The following is a 22,839-nucleotide window of genomic DNA, read 5'->3' as shown; positions in this document are numbered from 1 at the left end:
GCTGTCGGGGAATCAGAACCCTGTGTAACAGGTACAACTGGAAGGAAGAGGGGGGAAAGGAACTTTTAGCTAGGTGGAATCAATCACCCACTAAAACTATTAATGAACCTTCCAGGGGGATGGAAATTCCAGCAAGTTGGAGGTGGGAGAACGTTGAGGTAGAGAACAGCAGGCTCCAGAGTCAGACAGTCCTGGGTTTGAATCCCAACTCTGCCACTTATAGTCTCTTGAGTTATAAACTGTGAGTAGCTCAACCTCTCTGGGCTTGGCTCTCTCAGCTCCCACAAGTCTTTACTAAAATGCGGAGCCGTCCCTGACCACCCACCCTGTACCCCAGCGTTCCGTAGTTCGCGTCCTTGCTTTGGCTGTCTCTAGCTCCTGTCACCATCTAACATACTATTTCACATACTTACTCACTTTCAGCCCCTCCTCACTAGGAGGTCAGCTCCACGGAGGCAGTGGTTTCCATCATCTTGTCCGTTGCTGTGTCCTTAGTACTTAGGGCAGACTGGCATATAATAGGTGCTCAGTAAACATTGGTGAAATGATTGAAAAGAGGTCACATAGAGCCTACGTTGTTCTGTTCTCCTTGTCAGAAGGGGGATAAACTAGGATAATCACGGTGAGGGACCTAGCAGAGTTCCTGGCACATAGTACATGCTCAGTAATCAGAAAGTTATCAGTCAGTTTATTCACTTTTTAAATTCATTCAATAAATAACTATTGAATGTTTGTAATGTGTCACGTAGGGTGCTAGGAGCTAAAAATAGTGCCAAAAACAAAACAGACTTTTTTTTTTCAAAAATTATTTCCAGAGAGCCCGTCATATACCACCTACTCTTCTAGAAACCGAGCATAATACAGTGAATAAAAGACAAAGTCCCTGCACTCAGGGAGCTTACATCCAAGTGGGAATGAGATAAACAATAAATGTGTGTCTAAAAGCGTAAGATGATTTCAGAGGCTGTCAGTGCTACTGAAAGAAAAAAATCAAAACCAGGATAATGTGTAAGATGTGGCTGGAGTGGTGAGTTGGTGGGGACTGCTCTAGCTGGCGTGGTCACGGAATGTCATTTCGGAGCTGGCATCTGAATGAGGAGGCAGCCAGCCATGGGGAGGGGTCAGGGCTTCCAGCTGTGGTTCCTGGTCTGGTAACATCGGCCTCACCTGGAAGAGGGTTAGAAATCCCAGGTCTCATCCAGAACCTGCAGAATCTACTTTTTAACAGGATCGCTAGATGATTCCTGTGCACAGTAACATTTGGGCTACGAGAAGGTATTCCAGGCAGAGGGAGGAGCAAACGCAGACATCCTAAAATGATGTTCTCGATGGCCAGGTGGCTGGAGGGAGGCAAAGCGCGGGTATCCTGGTTTTCTAGGGTTGCAGTACAAAGTGCCACAAACTGGGTGGTTTAAAACAACAGAAATTTATTCCCTCACGATTCTGGAGGCCAGAAGTCCAATATCAAGGTGTTTGCAGGGTTGGTTCCTTCTGGAGGCTCTGAGGGAGAATCTGTTCCTTGGCCCTCTCCCAGCTTCTGGTGGTGGCCAGCAATCCTTGGCCTTCCTTGGCTTATTGGAGACTCATCACTCCGGTCTCTGCCTCTGTCTTCACAGGGCCTTTTTCCCTCTGCAGGTCTGTGTCCAAATTTCTCTCTTCTCATGAGGACACCAGTCATTGGATCAGGGCCCACCCTAATCCAGGACGACCTCATCTTAGCTTGATTACATTTGCAAAGACCCTGTTTCCAAATAAGGTCACATTCGTAGGTCCTGGGGCTAGGACTTGAATCGGTCTTTCCAGGGGACACAATTCAACCCACGACAGGGCAGAAAGGTGGAGCTCAGTGAGGTCAGAGAAGAGGCGGGTCACAGCAGGCCTATGGACATGGTGGAGGGTTATAAATACAAGGGGAAGCCAGGGAGGCTGTACTCATCTGGAAAAGAGCAGCTTTGAGGATAAGGAATTGAACCAGGGTCAGGGTGGATGCAGGAAAATCAATGAAGAAACTACACATACCCTGGGCAAAGAGATGATGGAGGCATGGAGGTGGTGGTGGTGAAGATGGAGAAAAATGGATAGACTTGCAGGGTATTCTAGAGACCCTATTCACAGAAATTAGTATTGGTATTTAGATCTATGAGAGGGGGAGAGCGTCAAAGATGATGATTCAGTCATCCATCTGTTCTTTCAACAGACATTTTTTACATATCTAGTCCGTGAAAAATGGGTATGTTATCTCTTTTTGGAGGAGGGCAGTCATGTAAATGCCAAGTGCCCTCATGGTGACCAAGTGGCTGCAGCAGCTCCAGCCTTTTTACCATACAACATCTTGAGATTCCTTGTCATTTGGACCTGCTTAGTTCAGATGCACTCCCCTAAAGCAATCATTGTGCTCAGGGGAATGTGATGCACTAATTGGTCCAAGCTGGGTCACATACTCCATTCCTGCTAAATTTCCGCCAGGGCAATCAATATAAGGCATGTCTAACCTTAGTGCCTTCCCTAGGCACTTGATATCTGAAAATTTCTCTCCCACAATATAACGTGTTTCAGAATCTCTGATCTTTATGGGTTACCATTCTCAAGAATCTCTCCAGAGATACTTGGCAGTAAGAATAATGCATTTGGTCTTGGGATCCATTGTGACCCCCTGATCTGTTTCCACCACACTGAGTGTAGAAGTCACAGTCAGTCCTTTCCCGTGTTGTACCAGATCATGCCACTCCCCTGCTTGAAAGCCCCTCTGGGGTTTCCCGTTGCAATCAGAAATAAATGCCAGTGCCTTGCTGTAACTACCCCCTGCCAAGCCTAGCCTGATTCAGCCCCTGAAGACCCTTTCTGACCTCATCGTGCAGACTGCCCCCCAATCCTCTCCATTTCACTCACACTGGCTTTCTTTTTGTTCTTCCTACCTCAGGGCCTTTACATTTTGCTGTTGCCCCCAACCCGGAGTGCTCTTTCCCCAGCCCTTCACGTGGCTGGCTCTTTCTCATCCATTTAGCTTCTGCTCAACTGCCACCTCCTCTAAGAGGCCCTCCAGCTTTATCAATCGTCTACGTAACTGAAATTAACAAATATCAACGTTTTGTCTAGTGTGTGCTCACAATAGCCTCACGATTCTGCATCTTGCCATTTGTCACCTAGCACTGCCTGTTGGACATCTTCCCACACCGGCACATGTGGATCTGCATGTGATCGCTTTCTCCTCATAGCATCATTACCCTTCTTGGCCCCCTTCTCCCCCATCTCTGCTCCAGCATTATTTTGACTCGTGTGGCAGAAACGCAGTGACAGGACAGCCTATCTGAAATGGCATTCTCAGGAATGTGGATTGTTTTATTACCAGTTAAATATGCTTTATGCTACCTGTGAATGAGGCCACTGTGACATTTAGCAACTGATTTGATTAAACACAGATGTGCGCTGGACTCCATGTGGAGCAAAGATGCAGGAGGACAGGCGCTGGGGGCGTGTTTGGATTTTTTAAGATGGCAAAATGGGCTAGCCGACTCAGCGTCAGCAAGATGGACATGGAAGCCTCCCTTCCTGGCATATGGATCACGTGTGGGTCTCAGAGCTGGGAGCTCGATCTAGGTCCCCCCCAAAATCCTTTGTTTTCATTTGGGATCTGCTGTTCGGCCCTATCCAAATTGTTTTGTTTTTTTTAACTTTCCTTGGATGTTTTTATTCCCCTGAATATTTTTTAAATGGTGGATCAATGAAATACTAACATTGTTGATACCTCCGGCGGTGATTATGAACATGCAGAGAGTAATAATCCCAGCTACCATTTATTGAATACTTACTCTCTGCTGGGCTCTGCCTTTCATAAGCCTTATCTCACAGAATCCTCATAATTAATCAAATAAATAAACTATGCTCAGTTCCGTTTTACAGATGAGGAAACTGAGGTTTAGAAATTTCAACCACTTGTCCATAGTCACCAGGGCAAATAATCAATTACATATGGATTTGCTGTTGTCGTCCACCCCTTCCAGGCTCTTAGATCCAAGAAGATGGGACCCAGCTCTTTCTCAAGATAGAAATCTTGGCACATACGAGGCACTGAGCAAATATTTATTGAATAAATGAATGAATGCCTGGATGCGTGAACACAGTAGGTAAAGGGCGGGGCCAGGGCTTGCCAGGTCTTTGCCTTCACCACTTTGGATTCTGGGTAAAGAAAAGAAGCAGAAAATGGACCTATGAAGAGCTGTGGTTTGTCCCTTTTTGGAACCTGGGCCATGGCTGGGGTACTTGAGCGGGTGGGGTTTTTTTTTTGTTTTTGTTTTTTTTTAAGATGTGGGGTTGGGTAATAATCAGGGTTGATTCCTTGCTTTTATTTATTTATTTATTTATTTATTTATTTATTGGCTGTGTTGGGTCTTCGTTTCTGTGCGAGGGCTTTCTCTAGTTGCGGCAAGCGGGGACCACTCTTCATCGCGGTGCGCGGGCCTCTCACTGTCGCGGCCTCTCTTGTTGCGGAGCACAGGCTCCAGACGCGCAGGCTCAGCAGTTGTGGCTCACGGGCCCAGTTGCTCCGCGGCATGTGGGATCTTCCCAGACCAGGGCTCGAACCCGTGTCCCCTGCATTGGCAGGCAGATTCTCAACCACTGCACCACCAGGGAAGCCCACGGGTGGGGTTTTGCAGCAGGCTCACCTCTCTCTGCTTGTGGTTCTTCTCTGTTATACATTATCTGCTGACGACTTTTTATATCACCCCCCTCCCCCAGTTGCATATCCAGACCTTTTTCACTTGCAGTCCTGGTATGTTTTCTTCAACTTTATTTGAATACTGGCAGCAGTCAGATTTAATTGCTGAACGGGTACCTGTTTTTGAGTGTCACCATGGACCTAGTCGAGTAGGTCCCTTCGTTGTAGGGAAAGAAATTGTAAGATGGATTCCAAAGCAAGTAACGTTGATGAGGGGATGCTTGTTCATTGGGATTATCCGTGAGATTTCCTTTGCTTGGGATGGCATGTCAGACATATGGGTGACAGTGAAATCAGGATGGCAGTGACCTGTGCTATTTCCACAGCTGCTTGGAAGGCTGGGCTGCACACAGGCTGGGAGCCTGGGCTTTGGAGTCAGGCTGACCTGGGCTTGAACCCTGCTCTGTCACTTCCTAATAGGACCTTCTTCTTAGGGTTGTGATGGAAATTTTAAAAGATAATGCATGTAAAATGACCAGCCCTGGGGAAGGTCATAAGTGCTCAATAAATGGAGGCCATTATTATTATTCGTCCAGCTGCTAACGTCAGTAACTGAAGTTTCTAAGGGCTTAGATTAAGTTAAAGCTGAGCTTGGCCCAGGAGAGGGAGGAGAGGTTTTCACTGGTGACTGTCACCATCTCCTTAAAAAGGAAATCCAGAAGGCAACAAGCGCAAGAAGGGATGTGCAGAGTCACCAGTAATCAGAGAAATGTGAATTAAAGACAATAAATGAGATAACATGTTGGTCCTAGTAGTATAGCAAAGATTAGCAAGTGGGATGATGCCAACTGCTGGTGGGGATGCGGGGGTAGGAGACCCGGCACCACTGCCGGTGGGAACATGCACCCGGCAGCCGCGCCGAGAGCACTCACTCAGCCCTTAGGGAAACTGGGTCTGTTCGACCTTGGGACCCAGCAGTCCCACTCATGGGGATACATCCCGAGTAAACGCACACACAGGCCACGAGGGAAGAGGTCCAAGGATGTTCACAGCAGCCTTGTTTGTGGTTGGCGGAGATGAAGGTATCCCAGGTCCTCTCCCGGATGGAGGAAGGAGCAGGAGAGATAGGGAGAAAGCACACGAGGGAGGGCTGGGCAGCTGCCAGCGCGACAGGCGAGATGTACCCACAGTCACAAAGATAAGAACCTAACGCTGGGTGAAAAAAACTGAGAAATGCAACACACAGAATTTACAGAAATTATATACCTGCCCACAAAACACTAGTGCACTATTTTGCAAGAACACAGAAACAAAAGTATATGCACAAACACACCTATGGAGTGACAGAGAGTGACCGGAAACAAATTTTTTAAAAGAGAGGTCTTGGGTGCATTCATGAGGAAAAGGTGCAATGAACTTGAATGAACTCATCAGCACCTGACCTTTTGCAGGATGGCAAAAGAGGATGCTGTCCACACAGGTTCTCTGACGTTGGTGGAGGCATGGTTCCAGGGACATAAAGAATTCCTCGGTCCCTTGTATAGTACGTATAAATCTCAGTCTGCAAGCTTAAGGGGATTAAAAAATAGAACTGACTTTATTTTCAGCATGTCAACAGGATTTTTATTTTGAGCCACCATTCCCCTGGGCTGGTAAGAAAGTTTCATCTTAGTGTTTCAGGGCTTTCCCCAAACTCTCCAGAATTTTGACCATGGTTCCAGAATCTTACCTAGTGCCAGTGTGTTGTGGGAGCAGGGTCCCATCCCGTCTTCCATCACTGGGGCCCAGGCTGCTGCTGGGTCATCCAGTGTCTTGGTCCGTGTGGCCCTTTTGGGTCTGGGGCTCTTCATCCCTGTGTCTTTGCCACATCGTGGGCACAGGAATCTTTTACTGTTCTGTCTTCCTAGAGCAGAGATCACAAACTGAAAACCCATAGGCCTCACCCACCCTGCAATCATGTTTTTGTTTGTTTTATTTTGTTTTGTTTTTGTTTTGTCCAACTACTTTGTATTTGTTGCCTACATTTAAAAATTGGGACATTTTATATACAAATCCAGATTTCTGACTTGTTAGGAAAAATAAGAAGCCCTGCCTACATTCGACTCACATTTCTAGGTGACAAGGGTCAGCTGGAACTAACTAGTATTGTATCAGTTAGGAATGCTTTGGGCTGCAAGGAACAAAAAGTCCAACTCCCACCAGCTTAAACCATAATGGTACTTACTGTGTATTTAACAAGTCTAGACCCCAAGGTTGTTTGTCAGCTCAATTTTATCTTCAAGGACCAAGTTCTTTTCATCCTTTTACTCCTTCTGCCTTAGCATGTGGGCTTTTTGCTTTTATGTTTGTGACCTCCTGTTCCAAGATGGCTGCTGTAACTCCAGACGTTACATCCTCACATAATCCAGGGGAGGATCCGGCAGAGGAACAAAAGAAAAGTCTCTCCCAGCAGCCCCCTTGGCCAGAGCTAGATTACATGGCTGTCCTGAAGCTGCCAGGCAGAAAGGAATTGGGAGTGCTTCCTGGGGAACCAAATAGCGTCTGCCACAAACTGCTGCCCCCTTAGATGGAAACTGTGCATTCCAGTTTGCCACAATCCACACCACCCCTTCTTGTTCCCCGACACCAAAACTGTGTGTCAGTCACCATTTCTCATTGCGTCTGCACCAGCTCCTCTGGCCTCCTTCCCCTGCTGGGCCTGTAAGGTTTTGAGTGCTGCCTACCTTAGACTCAGCACACACAGCCACTTCTGATTTGGGGGTCTTGCTGCTTTCTCAGCAGCTGTATGCGGTGCAGAGAACAGATTCCATCTGCCCCACGACTCCCACTCATCCTCATTCTCCTACCCCACTCACTCTTTTCCCTTCCCTCTTGCTCTGCCCTGTTTCTCTAACCAGGAGAATTGCATCCCCCTCCCCCCTCCGCCCCACACCTTGAGAAAAGCCTTCTTTCCTTCTATTTCTTACCTACCTCAACCTCATTCTTAGTTGGCCTGCCACGTGGGGTCAGTCCACAGACTTGCTGGTCTGTGATAACATAAATACGGGACTGGAGTGAGAAACTTTCACAGTGATTCGCTATTGCCCCAACATTCAAGCACGTGATCGTAGACTCGTCTCCTAGCACAGGGTGTAGAGCAGTTTTGGAGCTGTCGAATCACACCATGAATTGTCACATCTTTTTCCCCAAAAGGTTAGGCATTTAAAAACCAGTCCTTTACAGAGAGTTCAAGAAGCATTAGCCTGCATGCCAGATCCTCCCAGACTCTGGAACCTACACGTTGGATCAGAAGAGCTGAGATAACTCATTTCTGCTACATCTTTCTTCTTCTTCTGCCCATGTTGTGCATCCAGCCTCAGGGTCCATGACCCTGATGTGACCATCTGGGAGGAGAAGTCCCAAAGTGTATCAGAGCGTGGCCCTGACACGCTTGCCTTCCCTGTCTGATCCCGGATTTGCTTTCCACCTCTCACTTGTGATTGCGTGGTGAGAGCTACCCGGTGGAGGAAGGAAGAGTGGAATTAAAGCATCCACGTCAGACACACCACAGGAGCGATTTCTCAGTGGGAAAGTTGAGGAGAAACACCCAGAAAGTTCACACCTCTCCGCATTTTCTTTCGTTATCTCTCCATTAAACATATCCCTATAGATATGATTTCTGATTGTCTAATCCACCATGTAGAATCTGCTCTGGAATGTCACAGGCCACTCCGCAGTGCCCTCTCGATTGCACATCTGATGCCAGGTTTGCGGGCAGGTCTCCCGTATCACAGGCAGGCACCAGCTCTTTTATGCAGTTAATTTGGACAAACAAGAAGGCTTAGTATCGTGTGCAAGAATCACACCATAAACATGTTCGCGTCCCAATTTACACAGAGTGTAATTAAGGGAACCCGGTTCTCCTCTTGACAGCTGTAATAAAGGAGGACGGATCTTTTTGAACTGACAACATTTGAAAGATCCCAAATCTCACCCGTATTGTAAGCGGCCCCTGCGTGCTAGAGCTGTCTGATGATCTCAGAAAGTGGTGCGTGTTGCCTGGGGGGCGGGACCAGCTCGTCTGACCTGCGTTCAGAAGAACCTTCTTGGGAGAGTCTTGGCAGCCTGGTTATGATGGAGCCATAATACTGCCAACAAAGGGAAAGAAAACATGAAAAGGGAACACGAGGCTGGTCCAAAAGAGGGTAGGGACAAGAATTTCTCCCTGAAATCGGGGTGGGTGGAAGGAATGAGACTCAGATATCACCTCTTCTCTCGGGGCTCGAGGTGGGGAGTGTCCAGGGCTGTGGCCGAGGCGGTGTCATCATGTTTCTGGGCCCCTCTGTACCCTTCCTTCCTTTACTGCTGCCAGGGAGATGGGCTGTGGAGACAATATTGGGAGGTAGCAGAAGCAGCAGTTTTGTTTTGTTTTTAACTGAGATAAAATTCACATAACTTAGAATTAAACCATTGACCATTTTAAAGCATACAGTTCAGTGGTGTTTAGTGCATTCACAATGTTGGGCAACCACCACCTCTATCTAATTCCAAGACATTTTCCTCACCCCGAAAGGAAACCCCATACCCATTAAGCTCTCAATCCCAATTCCCCCTTCCCCACAAGCCGCTGGCAACCACTAATCTACTTTCTGTATCGATGGATTTGCCTATTCTGGACATTTCATATTAATCGGATCATAGAATATGTAGCCTTTTTGTGTCTGGCTTCTTCCACTTAGCATAATGTTTTTGAGATTCATCCATGTTGTAGCATGTACTTCATTCCTTTTTATAGTTGAATAATGTTCCATTGAATAGATATGCCACATTTTGTTTATTCTTTCATCAGTTGATGGACATTGGGTTGTTTCCACCTTTTGGCAATTGAGAATAGTGCTGCTGTGAACGTTTGTGAACAAGTTTTTGTTTGAACACCTGTTTTCAGTTCTTTTGGGCACATACCCAGGAGTGGAATTGCTGGATCATATAGTAATTCTATGTTTAACTGTGTGAGGCATCTTCAGACTTTTCCACAGTGGCTGCACCATTTTATATTCCCACCAATAATGTACGAGGCTTCAAATTTCTTCACAACCTCGCCAACTCTTGTTATTTTCTGCTTTGTGTTTTTTTGGGTTTTTTATGGTCAACCTAGTAGATGTGAAGGAGCAGCAGTTTTCAGCTGAGATGTGGTTGGGCAAGCCGTGGAACTCTTCCAACACTGAGTTTCTGTAAACTGAATAACAATTTCTGCCATGGAGGGTGAACAGCAGCATTAAACAGGTCACTATATGTAACAGCATCCAATTCCGGGAATGTCTTTACTTGATATGGAGGGCCACCTCCAGGTGCTGTATCACCCAGTACTTCACATACTCTCTGGGGTGAAGGACCAGGGTTTTTTCCTTAATTTAGTGTAAAATACAATAAAAATGAATCACTAGAACATCCATTCTCGATGGGGAAGGTATCACCCAAAGGGGACAAAAAATGGTTCTCGGGGAGGCAAAAACATCTTCCTGTTTTTGTGTTAAGCACACCTATATATAAGTATTTAAATATAAATACATATTAAGTATTAAATATATATTAAAATAAACATAGTAAAGTATAAGATATAAACAGATATGTAGTATATCTGTAATATTAAAATTTTATAGGGGGAGGGGAGATTGGGGGAATCTAAAAAGGATGGAGGGAGAGGAGTGGCAATAATGAAAAAAAGATTGAGAAACAATAGAACTTACTTTAAAGATGCAAATTATAAGCCCTGATTTTTTATTATCAGATTCAGCAGACAGTTCTACACACTGGCTCTCAATTTTTGTATTTATCTCATCACCAACTGGTAATTACCAGTTTGTGGGCAGGCCCCAGTCCTCAGTCCACATTTCAGTAAGGCTGTGCTCATGCATCACTGTGTTTTGATCTGTCTGGAATTATCTCAACTCCTTGTGTATCTGTTCACTCAGCGGTGTTCTGTCTGTCCTCTCTGAACGTGTCAACCCTTGCTTACTGTACTAGAAAAGTGCCTGACACAGTAATATTTGGTACATCACTTGGAAATGATTGTTGAAGGAATGAATGACCATCCACTTAAAAATCATTTTACTGAGGGACTTCCCTAGTGGTCCAGTGGTTAAGAATCTGCCTTCCAATGCAGGGGACGCAGGTTCGATCCCTGGTTGGGGAACTGAGATCCCACATGCTGCGGGGCAACTAAGCCCATGAGCTCTAGAGCCTACACGCCACAGCTGCTGAGCCCGCACGCTCTGGAGCCCATGCACCACAACTAAAGAGAAGCCCGTGCGCCGTAACAAAGATCCCACATGCCGCAACTAAGACCCAACACAGCCAAATAAATAAATAAATATTTTTTTAAAAAACAAAAAACAAAAAAAACAAATATTTCTAAAAAAAAAAAAATTGTTTTACTGAGCCAGGCAATGAAAGTCTACTTTTCCTTAAAACCCAAGAAAACCAGTCAACCAAAGAAAAAGCAGTTCTCTGATATGACACACAAAATTACAATGTCTTCAATAAGAAAGAAGGGCATTTCTTTCTCACCTAAAAGTCCAAACTGATGTGATGGTTCTGGTCTGCAAATGTGGCAGGGGTCCAAGCTCCTATGTTTAGTTGCTCAGCTCTGTGGTCCAAGATAGCTCCATTCCCAGGAAAGGAAGAACCTGCCTCTGCCCTTTAAGGGCACGAACAGGACGGTGCACACACATTACTTATCCCTCTTCCCTTCTCTAGAACTCATCACATAGCCACACCAGCCACAAGGGAAGCTGGGAAATGTAGTGCTTATTCTAATTGGCCATGTGCGCAGCTTGAAAGCAGAGATTCTATTAAAATGAGAGAGAAGGAATGAATGGATTTTGGAGGGGCCCCTAGCAGGAGCTGCCACCATCATCACCTTAAGAGAGGATGTTTTCCTCATCTCGTCCTTGCCTTCCCCAGCCCTCACCAGGCCTTCCACCAGCCAGATGGAGGCAAGAGGTCAGCATTTAACACTGCAGCTCCAGGTGGGTCCATTTGCAAACCACATGCATGGCACAAGATTTCTGGGCCCACGTGCCCCCCCCCCTCAGCGTCCTCTCTGGCATGGGAGGGCTCTCTCACTGCAGGGGCTCTGGGACTGCCCTCAGCACACTGCAATTTGTCCAGCTGTCCATTCTTCTCATGCCCCTGGGTCATAAAATGAAAACAAACAAGAGGCCATTTTGGAGAAAGAATACCAAGGGACAACAAGACTGTGGCCTGTTTATTTCCAAACCTGCCTTATATTGTCATTCAGAAGGTTGCCATAAAAGAAAAGAGAAATCAGGAGAGAAAACACTGCATCCAGAAGTGACTTCCTAAGGCAGGCGTGTTCCTATGATTTAGCAGGTAGAGTTGCCACGGTAACCAGGACCCCAAAAATGACCTTGAATGGAATAGGCTGGCCTAGACTTTCTGCCAGATGTGTCTGGACAGGCCATTGAGGAACGAATGGGATTCCAGCACATCATGCCATACTAGCATGGACAAATTCTCTGGTTTCTGTGTCTTAGATAGGCCTCCATGTGTTACCGAGTCCAGGCTCACTCTGCTTACCGCACGACAGGCCAATAAATCGGGAGACAAGGTGTTGAGGCAAGGAATAGTGACTTTATTCAGAAAGCCGGCAGACGGAGAAGATGGCAGACTAGTGTCCCCAAAAACCATCTTATTGGGGTCTGGATGCCAGTTTCTTTTATAGAACAGAGAGGGGGGGAGGAGGTGAGAAAGTAAAGTAAAAAGGCCATTAGTCTTGCAAAATATCTCCTGGCTTGGCCAGCATTGGCGAGGGGATGTGTTAATTTCTTCTTTTCTGCAGCCATTCACAGGTAGGCAGGGTCAGATTGTGTCCCTATGAGTTGAACAAAGACCCTTTAGTTTAGTATTCAGGCAGAGGGGCAGGGTTCCCTGAGGCAGATTATAATAACAAAAGCAATGAAAAGCAAAGGTTAAAGTAAAAGAAACAGATCCAACATGGAGTCAAATTTTGCTTTTCTCTGTTATACATGTAATGAAGATCAGGAGGGGATGCCCAGGTGTGGCGGTATTCCTGGTTCTTGCTCTCTTCACCTGGCTAACTCCTACTCATCCTCCAGAGATTAGTTTAGATGTCATTTCCTCCAGGAAGCCTTCCCTGGCTCCACCCCTCACCAGCTGGCATTTCGAAACCCTTCCCTGTGCCCCCCAGGCTCCCAGTGAAAGCACTTACTGGCAGCTTACCTCTCCACTGCCTTCCCAGTGCCCGGGACATAATCCCCCTCACCTCCGGATAAGGATATGGTTAGTTTATTTTGTCAATTTGACTTTAGAACCATTTCAATGTTTTATATAATTATAAAACATATTGGAAAAAGTAATTCCTAAAATTTAATAGCAAACTGTTATGAACCTAGTATACTGAGTTACTGGTATAACCTCTTGGAGAAGAGACTTTATTTACCCATACAGTATTTTTACTCTTTTTCTTCTTCTTTCTTCCATCCTGATGTTTCAAGATTCCTTTTTTCTTTTAATTTTTAAAATTTCCTGTCTCTTTCAAGAACTTCTTGTATCCATTATTTCAGGGTAGATCTATAGTGACAAGTTCTCTTAGATCTCCTTCATTCTAGAATATATTGATTTCCCTTCATTTCTGAAGGATATAGAATTCTGAGTTTATACTCTAGAAAAATGTTGTGCCACTTTCTTCTAGCCAATAGAAATTGACAAGCTTATTCAAAAATTAATATGTAAATGCCAAGTTTATACTGAGAAGCCAAAACAATCTTGGAAAAGAAAAACAAAGTTAGAGAACCTACACTAGCTGGTTTCAAAACTTGCTATAAAGCTACAGTAATCAAGACAGGATTAAGGACCTACTGTACAGCACAGGGAACTCTGCTCAATATTCTGTAATAACCTAAGTTATTATTCTGTTCCCCCTTAAGTGGGAAAAGAATTTGAAAAAATATAGATACATGTATATGTATAACTGAATCACTTTGCTGTACTCCTGAAAGTAACACAACATTGTTAATCAACTGTGCTCCAATATAAAATAAAAATTAAAGAAAAAGACAGGATGGAATTGGTATAGGATAGATATCTCAGTGGAAAAGAATAGAGAGTCCAGAAATAAACTCTCATATCTATTGTCAGTTAATTTTTTTTAATTTTATTGAAGTATAGTTGATTTACAATGTTGTGTTAATTTCTGCTGTATAGCAAAGTGACTCAGTTATATATATACATATTCTTTTTCATATTCTTTTCCATTATGGTTTATCACAGGATGTTGAATATAGTTCCCTGAGCTATACAGTAGGGCCTTGTTGTTTATCCATTCTATATATTGTCAATTAATTTTTGATAAAGGTTTCAAGTAATTCATTGAGGGAAAGGATAAATTTTTACGGTTGTGTTGGAACAACTGGATAGCCATATGCAAAAAGATTAATTTAGACCCTTACCTCACACTGTACACAAAAATTCACTTACATTGTATCATAGACCTAAATGTAAGACCCAAAACTATAAAATTTCTAGAAGAAAACATAAGAAAGAATCTTTATGACCTTGGGTTAGGCAGCAAAAGCAAGATTCATGATAAAAAATTGGTAACTAAAACTTTTGCTCTGCTTTTCAACAAACACCATTAAGAAAATGAAAAGACAAGCTACAGACTGGGAGATAATATTTGTAAATCATATGTCTGATAAAGAACTTGTTTCCAGAACATATAAGGAACTCTTACAATTCAGTATTAAGAGGACAAGCCCAACTTTTTTTTTAGTGGGAAAAAGATTTGAATGGACCTTCATCAAAGAAGATGCATGACTGATAAACACATGAAAAGATGCCCAACATGGTGAGTCTTTAGAGAAACGCTACTTAAAGCCAAAATGAGATACCACTGCACACCTACTAGAATGGCTATAATCACAAAGACTGAACATACCAAGTGCTGGAAAACTGGAACTCTCTTCCATTGCTGGTGGGAATATAAAACATACATTGCTGGTAGGAATGTAAAATGGCACTGACACATTGGAAGACAGTTTGGCCATTTCTTTTTTTTTTTTAGGCTGTGCCATGCAGCTTGTAAGATCTTATTTCCCTGACTGGGGATTGAACCTGGGCCCTCAGTAGTGAAAGTGCGGAGTCCTAACCACTGGACTGCCAGGGAATTCCCTTTTTTGTTTGTTTGGGGTTTTTTTGGGTTTTGTTTTTTTGGGGTTTGGGGGTTTTTTCAGTTTGGCCATTTCTTAAAAAGTGAAATATACTCTTACCACATGACTCCACAATCTTACTCCTAGGGATCCTCCCAAGAGAAATGGAAACATATATCCACACAGGACTTGTATGCAAATAATTATAGCAGCATTATCCATAATAGCCAAAAATGGGATGTGGTCCATCCGTAGCATGGAATACTATCCAGCAATAAAAAGGAATAAATTACTAATGCATATTACAACATGGATGAACTTCTAAAGCATGATGCTAAGGGAAAGAGGCCAGACACAAATGCATGTTGTAATGATCCTGTTTCTAAGAAATATCTAGAAAAGGCAAACTCTAGAATAAGCAACAGATCAACTGCTGCCTGAGGCTGGTGATGGGAGTGGGGGTTGACTGCAGACAGGCAGAGGGAACTTTGGGGGTGATGGAAATGTTCTAAAACTGCATCGTGGTGACGGCTGCACAATTATAGCGATTTACTTTAAAAAGGAAATTTACTTTAAAAAGTGACATTTTTACAATGGAGGAATTATATCGTATATACATGGTATAGTATATAATTGTACAGTATTATATCCCAAAAAACAGTTCTAAAAAGAAGCAGCAATGACAGTCTAGAGTCATGTTGAAAATGCAGACTTGAGCCAGACTGCCCGGGTTCCAGCCCCAGCGGCTGTCACTCACTATCTCTGTTGCCTTGAGCACACTACTTAACTTTTTTCTCTGCTCGCTTTCCCCGTGAGAAGCCCTGACACACACGAGTTCACTGCTGTTATTGCTGTCACCACCCTCTTCTTTCTCTGGGCTCCTGCTCCATTGACCCTTTTTCTCTTTCTTTAACCTGTCAAGCTAATCCCTACCTCAGGGTCTTTGACCTCAGTGTCTGTGAATACTCTGCCCCCAGGATGTTTCCATCACTGGCTTCCTCTTTTCATTCCTGGCTCAACTCAAATGTCATCTCAGAGGTCTTCCCTGACCACCCTACCTGAAATGACACCACATTCATTCATTCATTTACTCATTCATTCACTAAGTAGCATTTTCTAGTAGTAGTAGTAGTAGTAGTAGTATCATTTTTATCCCCATTTTACAGGTGGGACAACTGAAGCTCAAAGAGGAGAAGTCATTACACTCATTCATTTAATTCAAAACATAATTATTACCACCTTACACTCTTTAGAATGGCTACAATTAAAAAAAAATACAGAAAATAAGTGTTGGCAAGGATGTGGAGAAATTGAAACCCTTGCTCACTGTTGGTGGGAATGTAAAATGATGCAACCACTGTGGAAAAACAGTATGGCGGGTCCTCAAAAAGTTAAAAATAGAATTGCCAAATGACCCAGCAATTCTACTTCTGCGTATATACCCAAAAGAATTGAAAGCAGGGTCTCAAAGAGACATTTGTATACTTGTGTTCATAGCAACATTATTCACAACAGCAAAAAGGTAAAAGCAAACCAATGGCCATCAGCAGATGAATGGATAAACAAAAATGGGATATATATACACTATGAAATATTATTCAGTCTTAAAAAGGAAGGAAATGCTGACACATGCTGTAACATGGATGAACCTTAAAGACATTATACTAAGTAAAATAAGCCAGTCACAAAAGGATAAATACTGTATGACTCCACTTATATGAGTTCCCTAGGGTAGCCAGATTCATAGAGACAGAAAGTAGAATGGTGGTTGCTAGGCGCTGAGGGGAGGGGGTAAAATGGGACTTACTGTTTAATGGGCACATGGCTCTAGTTTTGCCAGATGAAAAAGGTTCTAGAGATGGATGGTGGTGACGGTTGCACAACATTGTGAAAGTACTTAATGCCACTGAACTGTACACTTAAAAGTGGTTAAAATGATATAAAATAGACAAACAACAAGGTCCTACTGTACAGCACAGGGAACTATATTCAACATCTTGTAATAACCTATAATGGAAAATAATCTGAAAAAGAATAGATACATATATGTATAACTGAATCATTTTGCTGTACACCTAAAACTAACACAACTTGTAAATTAACTATACTTCAATTTTTAAAAGTTTTTAAAAATGGTTAAAAGGGTAAATTTCATGTTATGTACATTTACAATTTTTTTAAATAAATAATTTTTAAAACATAACTATCGAGTACCAGAAACTGTGTTGTGTGCACTCTCATTTATTTCTCACCAGAATCCTTTGAAGGTGTTACTTATATTTTATTCATTAATATTATTAATTTATTATTAATTAAAATATTATTCACATTATTAATTAATTCGTTGAGAGCACTGAGGTTCAGAGAGGTTGCCAGAGTCACAGGTTCCATCCCAACCTGTCGGAGGACCTCAAAGACCCCACCTCTCTGCTGCGTCTTTCTCCTCCGTGTCCCTTTCTGACTGTAAAAAACCTCACCTCTCCCTCCTTCCTGCAGGCACAGCAGGGATCTATCAAGGAGCAAATGGACTGACCAACGCAGCTGGCTTTGGAACTGTGCACCAGGTAGGCAGAGCTCCCCACCCTTAAATAGTCCCCTTAAATCCAGGCACGCAGAGAGCCCCCTTGTACCTATGAGCCCTACCAGAAACCGTGTCTCTGATTCTCTGGCTTTGGAGAACACAGGGGCCAGACCGTACCAACAGCCATTGGAAAGATACAGTGTAGAGGCAGAGAAATTGGAATTGCTGGCAGATTTCCAAGACGACATGGGCTGCGTTATATGTTCTATCTTGATCTGAGTCTAAGACACCCATTGACTGTTGAATCTGGGATGGATGGATGCAATAACCTGTGGTCTTTCACCAGACCCCAAGCTTCTCCAGGGTGAAATTATATCTTCTTCGCCTCTGCATCCCAGTGTCAAGTGCCCGACACAGAGTGGGAGCTTTATAAATGCTTGTTAGATTGAATTTAGTCAACACTGTGAAGATGGATGGATGCTGGCTAATAGTCTGAGTCTCCTGGTTTCACTTAGAGCGTGAATTAAGAATTAACCCGCTAAAGGTGGGCGGGACGTCTGTGCACTATTTGTGCACCTTTCCTGTAAGAACCTTCCGTGAGCTCCTTGCAGGGTTGAGAAGCACTGCTTTGTGGTGGGGCCGAACATTTGAAACAATGACTGTTGTCGGCGAGTTGGACGATCTGGTCGGTTTAAGCAAAGCTTGATAAAGAAGATTGGCATTCTTCGATTTCATCTCCAGGACTCCCTCATAGGAGATTCTGGATCCCTAGTGCTGTGTAGGCGCTACTGTGTTTGCACAATGCCCCCTCCCCCACCGTGAAACTAAAATGTCACTTAGTCTCCGCGGTATGTGTATGTGGTCTTTATTACTCATTCATTTGTTCACTAATTTTTCCAGTATTTATTGAGTGCCCATATGTGCCCAGCACAGCCGTGACCAAGACGGACGCTGTCAGGGCCACGTGCATGTCCCTCAGGGTGCACCTGTTGACCTCTAGCTGCCAGGCTCTGCACCCCTGGGCCCAAGGGTGTTTTCTGGAACCAATGTATACAGCAGACAGGAAGTGCCAGGGAATTAAGTGTTCCCTGGGAGCAGCTCTCAAGCAAAGACTGGCTGGACTTGGTATATAAATACCCCAGCTCCCTTGCCCCTTGGGAGAGATCTTTCTGAGATGTGTTTTCTACCACCCCAGCATCTCCCTGGTAGAATTCAGCTCCAGTTCCCACTGGAGAAGCCCCTGTGCTGGCTGCCTTCCCTTCTCCCCTTTGCTGTCTCGCTTCCCCACTCCCCAGCTGGTCTCTCCTTCACGCCCCAAATCCACTACTTGCACTTGAATCCTTATCTTGGAGGTCTGCTTCTAGGGAAAGCCCCTAGAGCTTTTATTCTATAAAGAGCTCCTAGAGCTTTTATTTTTATAAAAGCCCTCATAGAGCTTTTATTGTAATAGTGGGGAGACAGGGACAGACACAACAGACCCAGCCTGGGAGGCCCTTTACCCACATCAGCCTGACAGCCTTCCTCGTGGGTTTCCCTCTCCAGGACTATCCTTCCTACCCCGGCTTCCCACAGAGCCAGTACTCCCAGTATTACAGCTCGTCCTACAGCCCTCCTTACGTCCCAGCCAGCAGCATCTGCTCCTCTCCCCTCTCCACATCCACCTACGTCCTGCAGGAGGAACCTCACAACGTCCCCAGCCAGAGTTCTGAGTCGCTTGGCGGTAAGTACAGTCACTGTCGTGTGGTCATTCCTGGCTGTGGTCTGAGCTCTTATATGAAGGATGGACTGGACATAGGTCCCAGTTGTAATGAACTGGTCACCCAAGAACTAACTTCATCTTTTGTTGGCTTTCCTTTGTGTGTGTGTGTGTGTGTGTGTGTGTGTGTATTTAATTGCACCCAAGTTTAAAAGTTACAGATTTTTACCTAAAAATTCTAATGTCTGCCTTCTCTTGAAAGACAATCTGGTCACCCTAGGTCCACATTATTAAGTGACAGTGCTTGGCTGGAGCTGAGTAATGTCTGCCCCGTTTAGACAGGGTACACATGACTCCACATCCAGGCCCTTTGGTGATGTACATCACTGTGCAACTAACTCGCCAGCCTACGGATTCATTCATTCGTTCCGTAAATCTGCTATGCACATGTCTTCTCTTTTATGAGGTGATTTAGGCTCGTCACCACTAAATAACATGACAGCCATAAATTAGAACGTCCAATGATAGTAGATATCATTGCATTTTATTCTTTTTTCTTCTTTTCTGAAACTTCCTGTTTCTGGGGCTTTGTAGAAGCTGAACGAGCATGATGGTTTGTGAACGTTCATTCAATAAATATTTATTGGTTGATGGCTAGAGAAAGAACAATAGTGAAGACTCACCTCTTTGTTCCTGAAGTTCTTGGTGCAGCTGTTGCTTTTAGCCCTTGTATTTTCCATCAGTTGGGGTGAGTTAGATAACATTGGTTTGGTGACAAATGGAGACAATGTGGCCAAGCATTTTTAAGTCAACTTTGAAGGACGTTTAGGGTTTGAGCATTGATTTTGGTCATTGTGACCTCATCGCAGAGTATGGAATAAATGCCTAATACCCACATTCCAATTTCCAAATTGCTTCCTTGGAAGAGTATGAAGTGTAACAAACTTTTCTTTGTCATAATCCTGAATTATCTTTGCCCATCCTGCTTTTCATAATGTGGCCTCTCCACACTGGTTTCAGAAATGAAATATAAGCAGGAAATCTTCCAATAGATGCTACTATCAATCTATAATTTGATGGTGAGCTGGATTCCAAAGACTTTACTTCCGAAGAATTTGGGTTATGTGGGAAGGTCGTTTTTGTTCCCCATCAGGAGTGAACATAAAGGCTCATTGTGTCTTTGAAATTTTTCTTTATTGTTTCCCCCTGTTCTTCATGTATCCCCTGGTCTAAGGTTCAACAATAAGTGGTTGAGATGGTTTTTACTGCGTGTCTAACAAGCTCCCATAAAATCTAATGACATAAATAATTGTCAGCTATAACCGAGGTCTCTTGCCTCTTCTCCCCAGTGTCCGTTATAAAGGAACGGCATTTAAGCATACTCGTTTGCCCACGCACACGCTTATGCACTCTCTTAAAATTTCCCATAAAAACTCCACTTTTGAAATTATCCAGGATCTGCTTGAGTGGTTGGTTCCAAATTCCAGAGGCTCAAGAGGTTTATATATTACCGACAGATCATGCTCACTCTTTGCGTTGCCCGGATCTGGTATCCTAATGCTCTTCTCCTCCCTGGCCCCCAGCCCTGCCACAGCACCATCTGCATTGACATGCATTAACAGTTACATTAAGCCCCAACAATTTGCAGATGATTGCAGGGCAGTTCGCTGATGGAGAGGGCAAAATCTGAACATCTGATGTTACTCAAGAGAAAAGACAAATCAGTAGTGGTTGCTTGAGGACTTTTTTCTTTTTAAGCTTTTAAGTATGTTACAAATTATCTAAAAAGAAGTTGTAGTATATTTTAAATTTCTTAGATCTTCTCCCTCAGTCAATAGAAGGAGGAATTTTTTTTAATCTCTCAAGAAGAAACTTGCAAGGTTCTTTCATGCAATTTGGCAACATCTAACAAAATTGAAAATGCATGTACTCTTTAACCCAGTTATTCTACTTCTAGAAACTTATCCTAAAGATAAATTCCCACATAGGTACAAAGACTTAAATTAAAAGAATATTTTGATGCAGCAAAAGCAGTTCTAAGAGGGAAGTTTATAGCAATACAAGCCTACATCAAGAAACAGGAAACATCTCAAATAAACAACCTAACCTTGCACCTAAAGCAATTAGAGAAAGAAGAACAAAAAAACCCCAAAGCTAGCAGAAGGAAAGAAATCATAAAGATCAGATCAGAAATAAATGAAAAAGAAATGAAGGAAACAATAGCAAAGATCAATGAAACTAAAAGCTGGTTCTTTGAGAAGATAAACAAAATTGATAAACCATTAGCCAGACTCATCAAGAGAAAAAGGGAGAAGACTCAAATCAATAGAATTAGAAATGAAAAAGGAGAAGTAACCACTGACACTGCAGAAATACAAACGATCATGAGAGATTACTACAAGCAACTCTATGCCAATAAAATGGACAACCTGGAAGAAATGGACAGATTCTTAGAAATGCACAACCTGCCGAGACTGAACCAGGAAGAAATAGAAAATATGAACAGACCAGTCACAAGCACTGAAATTGAAACTATGATTAAAAATCTTCCAACAAACAAAAGCCCAGGACCAGATGGCTTCACAGGCGAATTCTATCAAACATTTAGAGAAGAGCTAACACCTATCCTTCTCAAACTCTTCCAAAATATTGCAGAGGGAGGAACACTCCCAAACTCATTCTACGAGGCCACCATCACCCTGATACCAAAACCAGACAAAGATGTCACAAAGAAAGAAAACTACAGGCCAATATCACTGATGAACATAGATGCAAAAATCCTCAGCAAAATACTAGCAAACAGAATCCAACAGCACATTAAAAGGACCATACACCATGATCAAGTGGGGTTTATCCCAGGAATGCAAGGATTCTTCAATATACGCAAATCAATCAATGTGATACATCATATTAACAAATTGAAGGAGGAAAACCGTATGATCATCTCAATAGATGCAGAGAAAGCTTTCGACAAAATTCAACACCCATTTATGATAAAAGCCCTGCAGAAAGTAGGCATAGAGGGAACTTTCCTCAACATAATAAAGGCCATATATGACAAACCCACAGCCAACATCGTCCTCAATGGTGAAAAACTGAAACCATTTCCACTAAGATCAGGAACAAGACAAGGTTGCCCACTCTCACCACTATTATTCAACATACTTTTGGAAGTGTTAGCCACAGCAATCAGAGAAGAAAAAGAAATAAAAGGAATCCAAATCGGAAAAGAAGAAGTAAAGCTGTCACTCTTTGCAGATGACATAATACTATACATAGAGAATCCTAAAGATGCTACCAGAAAACTACTAGAGCTAATCAATGAATTTGGTAAAGTAGCAGGATACAAAATTAATGCACAGAAATCTCTTGCATTCCTATATACTAATGATGAAAAATCTGAAAGTGAAATTAAGAAAACACTCCCATTTACCACTGCAACAAAAAGAATAAAATATCTAGGAATAAACCTACCTAAGGAGACAAAAGACCTGTATGCAGAAAATTATAGGACACTGATGAAAGAAATTAAAGATGATACAAATAGATGGAGAGATATACCATGTTCTTGGATTGGAAGAATCAACATTGTGAAAATGACTCTACTACCCAAAGCAATCTACAGATTCAATGCAATCCCTATCAAACTACCACTGGCATTTTTCACAGAACTAGAACAAAAAATTTCACAATTTGTATGGAATCACAAAAGACCCCGAATAGCCAAAGCAATCTTGAGAACGAAAAATGGAGCTGGAGGAATCAGGCTCCCTGACTTCAGACTATATTACAAAGC

The 22,839-nt window shown here is 43.2% G+C and overlaps 1 protein-coding gene across 1 annotated transcript in view; it reads left to right on the top strand.

Annotated features, from left to right (window-relative positions):
• Positions 1 to 22,839, top strand: part of EYA2 (EYA transcriptional coactivator and phosphatase 2) — a 287,678-nt gene that overhangs the window by 177,295 nt on the left and 87,544 nt on the right. Inside the window, exons 6-7 of the mRNA XM_061210001.1 lie at positions 17,323 to 17,390; positions 18,890 to 19,067. Coding sequence (XP_061065984.1) covers positions 17,323 to 17,390; positions 18,890 to 19,067 — 246 coding nt within the window. The remainder of the gene's footprint in view (positions 1 to 17,322; positions 17,391 to 18,889; positions 19,068 to 22,839) is intronic.

The sequence above is a fragment of the Eubalaena glacialis genome, chromosome 13, assembly GCF_028564815.1.
Source record: "Eubalaena glacialis isolate mEubGla1 chromosome 13, mEubGla1.1.hap2.+ XY, whole genome shotgun sequence".
NCBI classification, from domain to species: domain Eukaryota; kingdom Metazoa; phylum Chordata; class Mammalia; order Artiodactyla; family Balaenidae; genus Eubalaena; species Eubalaena glacialis.
Note: the sequence above shows the minus strand (reverse complement) of the source record. Positions and strands in the feature narration are given on the sequence as shown.